At 46.7% G+C, this 8,032-nt stretch overlaps 3 protein-coding genes across 3 annotated transcripts; 1 reads left to right on the top strand and 2 right to left on the bottom strand.

The window, feature by feature from the left end:
* Positions 1 to 342: 342 nt before the first annotated feature.
* LOC118576698 (histone H3.v1-like) lies at positions 343 to 4,739 on the bottom strand. Its single transcript, XM_036176908.1, has 4 exons — positions 4,335 to 4,739; positions 3,757 to 3,770; positions 1,499 to 1,667; positions 343 to 842 (listed from the first exon to the last, which is right to left on the bottom strand). The coding sequence occupies exons 1-4, from the start codon at positions 4,737 to 4,739 to the stop codon at positions 360 to 362; spliced, it is 1,071 nt and encodes a 356-aa protein (XP_036032801.1). The 3' UTR covers positions 343 to 359.
* A 1,070-nt stretch (positions 4,740 to 5,809) lies between these two features.
* On the bottom strand, positions 5,810 to 6,202 carry LOC118576695 (histone H2A type 1-B). The gene has a single exon (XM_036176905.1). The coding sequence runs from the start codon at positions 6,200 to 6,202 to the stop codon at positions 5,810 to 5,812; it is 393 nt and encodes a 130-aa protein (XP_036032798.1).
* A 292-nt stretch (positions 6,203 to 6,494) lies between these two features.
* On the top strand, positions 6,495 to 6,921 carry LOC118576696 (histone H2B type 1-C/E/F/G/I-like). Its single transcript, XM_036176906.1, has one exon. It carries the CDS (start codon positions 6,504 to 6,506, stop codon positions 6,882 to 6,884), a length of 381 nt encoding a protein of 126 aa, XP_036032799.1. The 5' UTR covers positions 6,495 to 6,503; the 3' UTR covers positions 6,885 to 6,921.
* Positions 6,922 to 8,032: the final 1,111 nt, after the last annotated feature.

Raw genomic sequence — 8,032 nt, 5'->3', positions numbered from 1 at the left:
AATAAAGTCCTGGACTCTTTAAGGGTATGCTCTGAAGTTTCATTTGCAACCACAAAGTTGAGACCGGAAAAGCTAACAAAGAACATGTGTCTGTAATGTGAAAGACAGAACTGGTCTCACAGATTGAAGTAATGTATAAATGGCATCCCTGCAAAAGGCTGCTTATGCATAGAGCAATGTAAATAGGAGAACCAAGTGCCTCACTACACTAAACTAATACCCAAGAATTGCGAAATGCTTGTGTTGAGTGGATAAATTGTTTTAAGAAAACGGACTCTATTATTAAGCCAACAGCTTGCTTTTGGTGACAACGGAGGGGCTCTTAAAAGAGCCTTTTGCAGAATAGACACCCGTGAACTTTACGCCCTCTCCCCACGGATGCGGCGGGCCAGCTGGATGTCCTTGGGCATGATGGTGACCCGCTTGGCATGGATGGCGCACAGGTTGGTGTCCTCGAACAGACCCACCAGGTAGGCCTCGCAGGCCTCCTGCAGCGCCATCACGGCCGAGCTCTGGAAGCGCAGGTCGGTCTTGAAGTCCTGCGCGATCTCGCGCACCAGGCGCTGGAAGGGCAGCTTGCGGATCAGCAGCTCGGTGGACTTCTGGTAGCGCCGGATCTCGCGCAGCGCCACGGTGCCGGGCCGGTAGCGGTGCGGCTTCTTCACGCCGCCGGTGGCCGGGGCGCTCTTGCGGGCGGCCTTGGTGGCCAGCTGCTTGCGCGGGGCCTTGCCGCCGGTGGACTTGCGGGCCGTCTGCTTGGTGCGAGCCATTTCAGAAGCAGGGAAAGGACCCCAGTAGCTAAAGCTGTAGGAAAGCCTGCGTTTATATACTGTGCTGCCCTGCTGGATTGGACAGTAAATTGCTGACATCATAGATCCAGACATGGGATTGGTCCGCGTTTAAACCCAGTAAAAAAGCAAGAATTCGTTACCTACCTCTTATTTAAAATGTACAAAATTCATCTTTTAAGAATAAATTACTCTACCATGTGTCAGGAATTAACATCACAAAAAATGTTGACTTTGAAGATTAAAGGACCTTTTCATTTTTTAAACAAAGGAGACATTTGGGGCACAAATTTAATTAAACAAAACAAAACAAAACAAAAAAAACCTGAAAGGGAAATTGACAAGAACTTCCTGGCGTCATCAGCACTTCCCCACACTTGAAAGCACCCAAGAAATGGCTCCCAAACACTTCCATCACAGGAAACTGCTTTAGAAATTGCAGTTCACACGGCCTTTCTCTCAACTGTTGCGGTTTTGGCGCTTAAAAGTTCAAAATGGGGCGAACCAGCAAAATTCCTGTAGTTACCAAACCCAGAAGGCATTGAGATTGGACTACTATGTTACACTGTCACTGAAAGGACCATGGCTGGAGAGTGGCATTCATTTTACAAGTTACAAAGTTACACAGTTTCGTGGTTCGAAGGAAACCCCGGAATTATTCACAGAAACAGCAAACCTGTAACAGAAAAATGTATACAGCCCTGGGAGACTAAGGCAGCCTCTGGAATAGCTCTCCGGTGATGCTTTGGATGCCGCCCTGCTGTGCCGGGAGGCAGGGAGCGGGCTTGGGGATCCTTCTCTGTGTTGTTCAGGACTTTGCAGTGGCGTTTAGCACAGCCTTTGCCCAGACCCTTCTCATCTTTAATGTAGTCAGATGTGCTAGACACAAAAGACAATAAGGTCAGACTGTAGGGGTGTTGTTTTATGAATAGGTTTGTTGTTGTTGTTTGCCTTTATTTTTGTTTGTTTGTTTGGTTGGTTTTTTATCGAGACAGGGTTTCTCTGTGTAGTTTTGGTGCCAGTCCTGGACTCACTCTGTAGCCCAGGCTGACCTTGAACTCACAGAGATCCTCCTGCCTCTGCCTCCCGAGTGCTGGGATTAAAGGCGTGTGCCACCACCGCCCGGCTATAAACAGGTTTTTTTACCTGATAGGAAACACCTTGCACCACCAATTTACTCAATGTTTTACCACAGAACCTTATCGTGATTTTCAGAAAAAGGGAAAGGACTGTGCAGGAACTCCAGATCTAAAGAGATCTATTGGGAAATATCTCTTCACATTTGGAACTACCCACTGCTAATGGGCCACCCCAGCATGGCAGTCAGGCTCCTTAGCCTCCCTTTGTTCACAGCACGGATAACTAGTCTTTGTGGTTGGTGAGTATGAGACTCTCAGTTTAAGAGGGCTCATGCAAGTTATTTCTGACAATGTCTGGTGTGCAAAGAGCTTTCTTTATAAGAGAAACTAAACAGCCTGAGTAGATGGCAGCAGTTGGTGCAGTGTAATTGACTTAGATGTGTTTCACCCCAATTGCCGAATGCAGTTCTTTGTCTTTGTTCTATGTATAAATGTTTGGGTAAGAGGGATGCAAACCACAATCATGTACTGCTTTCGAACACTTTGCTTCTCTCAGACTTGCCACATTTCTGGTGAGAAGTGATTAATGTTTTCTTCATTCCAAAAACATCCAAGAAGCAGTGCTCTCGCTCTGTATTTCTTTGCAGTGTGTAGAGATGAAAGTGCTATCCAACCTTGCCCCTCTCCCCTTTTTCCACGAGGGGAAGCAACTGCACCCAGACATCCTCTCCTTTGTATTTACAAATAGGCAGAATGCAGGGACTGAAGTTGGCTTCATCCCAGGAAAAACTGAAGGCAAGCATCCTGCTTGGTTCCCAAGACTCCAGCTGTTTGGCCATGACCTGTCTTTCACAGCAACAGAGACTTGCCCCACCCGCCTTCTCTCACATTCAATGTCAGAGATATTTAGCTTTAAAATGGGGCAACATTTTTATTACTTTTGGAAGGAATGTCACATTTAATCTTAAGAGTCAGCTTGTCAACGTACATTTTGAAGTGTGATCTGCGCGTACAAAACAATACACGTTGCTGAGTGTATTTCTCATTGAGTTACTAGTTTGTAAGTGACTGATGGGGGCATCTTGTAGAAAAGGCTCAACAACCCCCTTTCCTTGCAAAAAATATTTTCAAACCAAGAAGCATTCTATCTGTGGACACAGAAAAAGCTCTGGGTAAACTATTTGAAATCTTCAAACACAGAAATATTGGGTCTCATTCTCTCTCATCTGATTCTCTAATGAAAAAGAGTTCAAAACAAAAAAAGAAAGATTTCATCTACTTTAGATTCTGTGCCTGTGGCCTTGAAACTAAACTGACAAAAGGCACATTAACAGGGGAAATTATTTAATTTCATAAGATATACAGAGAAAAGCTTTGCAGCAAAACCAGAAAAGTCCACCATGCAGCTCATGCCCTATTCTAAGGGTTTGGAGAGTTAAGATAAATGCAGGAGGAACTAATAACAGGAAAGGTGACCTAATGAGAACCCTCCCTGTGATCTGGTATGTTACAGACATCTAAGGAGCTGGAGAGATGGCTGAGTGGTACATGCAGGGAAAACACCAATGTACATAAAATACGAATAAATAAAAAGGGAAACTTGGTCTACCAAATATCCCACCCAGTAACTTTTTTTTTTCATTGACCGTGACTAAAATCTTGATACTATTGTTGATGAGGCTCAGAGTTCAATATTAAAAGAATGGAAGGCTTGAGAAAGAAATATCGAGCATTCTCCCACCCTTCTTCCCTCCCAATCCTAGTTACTGGAAGCAAAATTTCTCTTCAACAAACCAGGAAATAAAAAGTAGAACTGCAGTCCTCCAAAGCAACACATTAACGTGAAAGTTCATTCTTTCCTTTCTCCTTGTCAGTGCCTCATTCCATACCGGTGAGGAGACTGCTGAACACAGGTGAAGAACACAGGTGAAGAACCCGGTCCAGCAGGCCTTGCTGGAATTTCCCTTTGCGCTAGGACCTTTAGGTCAAATGATGCGTGGAGTCGCATCTCCACACAGCTTGCAGTCTATTCCTTATCATGCATTTAAAACACACAAATGGGTACTTTCCTGGAGTTTAAATGATAATCGTGTCACTTGCCTGCCTGTGTATCTCTTGTGCACCACATACATACTAGTGCCTTTGATTGAATGCCCTAAGTTACAAACAGTTCAGAGATAGTCATTGCTAGGAACACTAGGATACTGTTAATACTCTTAACTGCCGGAACCTGACATAATGGTCACTAAAAAGCTTGAGATAAACCTTAAAGCAAACTAATAGAGAAACCCTACCTAATGTTCATGATGGATTCTCTGGGTATAATTTTAATATAAGCTATTGTCCTTTTAGCTTTTTGTAAGGCCCCTTGTAGTTGTGACAATTGGTGAAAACAGCCTCTCAAGTGAGGAGGTGGTGGCTCTGAAAAGAGCCTTTGGGGAAAGAACACGCCCAGAAAATCTTAAGCCCTCTCCCCGCGGATGCGGCGGGCCAGCTGGATGTCCTTGGGCATGATGGTGACCCGCTTGGCGTGGATGGCGCACAGGTTGGTGTCCTCGAACAGACCCACCAGGTAAGCCTCGCTGGCCTCCTGCAGCGCCATCACGGCCGAGCTCTGGAAGCGCAGGTCGGTCTTGAAGTCCTGCGCGATCTCGCGCACCAGGCGCTGGAAGGGCAGCTTGCGGATCAGCAGCTCGGTGGACTTCTGGTAGCGCCGGATCTCGCGCAGCGCCACGGTGCCGGGCCGGTAGCGGTGCGGCTTCTTCACGCCGCCGGTGGCCGGGGCGCTCTTGCGGGCGGCCTTGGTGGCCAGCTGCTTGCGCGGGGCCTTGCCGCCAGTGGACTTGCGGGCGGTCTGCTTGGTGCGAGCCATGACCTCAGAGCTAAATGCACTGAGGAGAGCTAGACTGATGGCGTATTTATAAACAGAATCGGAAGCTGATTGGAGGAGAGTACACTGGGCCTTGCATACTATAAAGGGATTGGTCCATTGCTCACGGGCGTTTGCTCCCCCCGCCCCCCGCCGCAATTCTGCATTAAGGTCTGAAATGAAGGTTTTTAAATTGTTTACCGGTACCCCCCGGCACTCGGGAAACTGAGGCAGGAGAATCGCTACTAGATGAAGACCAACCAGTATTATATAGTGACAGACCTTGTCTGAAAAAAATGTTTACACATCCTTTGATACTTTGTGATCAACGGGCAGTTTATTTCTCAGGTAAAGGTTATTTTATGCATGCTTTTTCCGATATACATATGTGCCAGTGACAGTTTTTTTCTAAAAAGTACACTAAAGTAGGGTAAATAATGTGCCAGGTTATGTGTCCACGCTATTAACGCTGGTAATTAGTATGCTCTCAAATATTTTACTTTTATTTTGTCCCTTCAAAATTGAATATATTGTACATGTCAATTTTTGGTCTACCAAAATCCCAATTCAGCAGAAGGAAAATATTTGCTTATGGCCACCATCAGTGTCCATGTACATGTATATTTCAACCCCCTAGTTATTTCAAAATTTTCATCGATGAAAAATTTTATAGGTGAGGAATTCAAGGAGCAACTTACTGTTGTATTTTTTGTATTTTTCAAACTTATGTGAAGGGATGATGAGGTTCAGGAGGAACATAAAAAGCCGTCCAAACTAACAAATAGATTCTCCCACCCACCAGTGTAGTTTCTTACAACCTTATTTACACAAAAGCAGTGGTTCCGGTGTGGAAGCTGTGGGTTAACTGTTAAGCTATTCTATTCAACGACGAACATGGAGGGGAAAACTATCCTCCCCCAGTGAGGCTTAAAAATCTAATGTGTCTTATCTCTTGGCTAGGAAAATACATGGCTGGAAAAAATTACAAGGTTACACATCCAAAGTGTCCAGTTCTTTAAAGACAGTGGGGGTGGCTCTGAAAAGAGCCTTTACTAAGGTTTGTTTTAAATGACTTATTTCCCCTTGGCCTTGTGGTGGCTCTCGGTCTTCTTGGGCAGCAGCACCGCCTGGATGTTGGGCAGGACGCCGCCCTGCGCGATGGTGACGCGGCCCAGCAGCTTGTTGAGCTCCTCGTCGTTGCGGATGGCCAGCTGCAGGTGGCGCGGGATGATGCGCGTCTTCTTGTTGTCGCGGGCCGCGTTGCCGGCCAGCTCCAGGATCTCGGCCGTCAGGTACTCCAGCACGGCCGCCAGGTAGACCGGGGCGCCGGCGCCCACCCGCTCCGAGTAGTTGCCCTTGCGGAGCAGCCGGTGCACGCGGCCCACGGGGAACTGCAGGCCGGCCCGGGAGGAGCGGGTCTTGGCCTTGGCGCGAGCCTTGCCGCCCTGCTTGCCGCGTCCGGACATGGTCGAGAGACAGGAGCCGTTAACAACCGGGTGGACCAAAACTGCCAGAGCTTGGGCCTTATAGTCTTCTCTGGGCGCGAAAAAGTACCCTTGCGATTGGCTGTCTCCTTCCCTTCATTTAGACCAACGAGGAGCGTTTGTGCCGACCCGCACACTGCGATTGGGCGAGAGTCCGGGTGACATCATCGCAATAGCACCCAATCAGAAGTGTTCTTTTGTAAGCCTCATTTGAATAACGCCTTATAAAAAGGCAAGTTCGGGGCGGACCGGGCGCTGCATTTCCCGTGGTGACTGTGTCGAGATGCCTGAGCCAGTGAAGTCTGCGCCCGCCCCGAAGAAGGGCTCCAAGAAGGCGGTGACCAAGGCGCAGAAGAAGGACGGCAAGAAGCGCAAGCGCAGCCGCAAGGAGAGCTACTCGGTGTACGTGTACAAGGTGCTGAAGCAGGTGCACCCCGACACGGGCATCTCCTCCAAGGCCATGGGCATCATGAACTCGTTCGTCAACGACATCTTCGAGCGCATCGCGGGCGAGGCGTCGCGCCTGGCGCACTACAACAAGCGCTCGACCATCACGTCGCGGGAGATCCAGACGGCCGTGCGCCTGCTGCTGCCCGGGGAGCTGGCCAAGCACGCCGTGTCCGAGGGCACCAAGGCCGTCACCAAGTACACCAGCTCCAAGTGAGCGGGCGGACCCCACTCTGACCCAAAGGCTCTTTTCAGAGCCATGCACATTCTCAGAAGAGAGCTGGTTTGCTCTCACAATGATTGTAAACTCTTAACTGTCCTGGTTTAGGTTGGGATTGCAGGAGCTTCTCTTTGTTCCAGAGTACTGGTGTTATAATTGTAGCACCCACTCCCGGCACTACTTTTATCCTGGTATTCCAGATTCTACAAAGTGCGATGGAGACTTAGGTTGTTTGTCAGTTAAGTGTTGAGACGCAGTATTTTAAATCTCCGGTATGACACGTAGGTCCGAAAGTCGCAAATCATGTTTTAGAAACCAGAACCCTGCCTCTTAAAAGATAATGATGTTTGCTGAAGACTTAAGAGATGTAGTCAGACGCAGCTTAACCTGACTGAGTTCCATTTTCTCGGTTTTGTTTTGACAACATATTTAACCATTTAGCTGTTGTTGAACTAACTGGATGTCACTGCCTCAACATCATGAGTACTGGAATTCTAGGCCTATATGATAAGGCTTAGTTTTACAAGTCTCCAGCTAAGCACTCAGGAAAATAGAAAAATTTAAGTGGTTTGTTACTTTCATAATTGTTTTCTGCTTCACCTTCATTGCTTATTACTTGATTGTGTGTGTGTGTGTGTGTGTGTGTGTGTACTTAGATCTATATTCTCCTAGTGTGATGGTTGAACATCGATTGTGGAAGAAGAAAAAACCAAAGAGGGTCTTAATGTGATTTAGTTTGCAATCGTGTTAGAGTTTTTCAGAGCATAAAATACTAGATAAAGATTAATTCAAACACATTTGAAGGAAAAAGTCATTTCTGTAAGTCCTCTAGGCTATTAAATGCAAATATGGTGTTGATTTTAGTATGAATATGAACAGCTTAAAGGTAGTTGAATACCAATGAAATGCTAGTACACCACAGCTGGAAGAATTGTGTTAGCTGTTGTATAACTAGGGAGATCTTAATAAAAGCCTAACTATTTTCCCTAATCATCTCCATTAATCTCTGTATTGTCCTGGGAGCAAATTCTGTTGTCTTCCTTTAAAGTTGAGGGAATTAAAATGGTCCAATTGAAGCTGCAGTCTAAGTCCAGTCTTGTCTAAGGGGATCCAACTGTTAAATACTTTCCAAAATATCCTTCAAA

Source organism: Onychomys torridus, unplaced genomic scaffold (assembly GCF_903995425.1).
Source record: "Onychomys torridus unplaced genomic scaffold, mOncTor1.1, whole genome shotgun sequence".
Lineage (NCBI taxonomy): Eukaryota > Metazoa > Chordata > Mammalia > Rodentia > Cricetidae > Onychomys > Onychomys torridus.
This window is presented reverse-complemented; position numbering and strand designations above follow the sequence as displayed.

Excerpts from the sequence above, each read along its gene's own strand:
- LOC118576698 (XM_036176908.1), bottom strand. The coding sequence starts at position 4,739 with ATGGCTCGCACCAAGCAGACCGCCCGCAAGTCCACTGGCGGCAAGGCC. Across the intron at positions 843-1,498 it reads CTATTCCAGAGGCTGCCTTA|CAGGGCAGCACAGTATATAA; the intron begins GTCTCCCAGGGC and ends TGTCCAATCCAG.
- LOC118576695 (XM_036176905.1), bottom strand. The coding sequence starts at position 6,202 with ATGTCCGGACGCGGCAAGCAGGGCGGCAAGGCTCGCGCCAAGGCCAAG.
- LOC118576696 (XM_036176906.1), top strand. The coding sequence starts at position 6,504 with ATGCCTGAGCCAGTGAAGTCTGCGCCCGCCCCGAAGAAGGGCTCCAAG.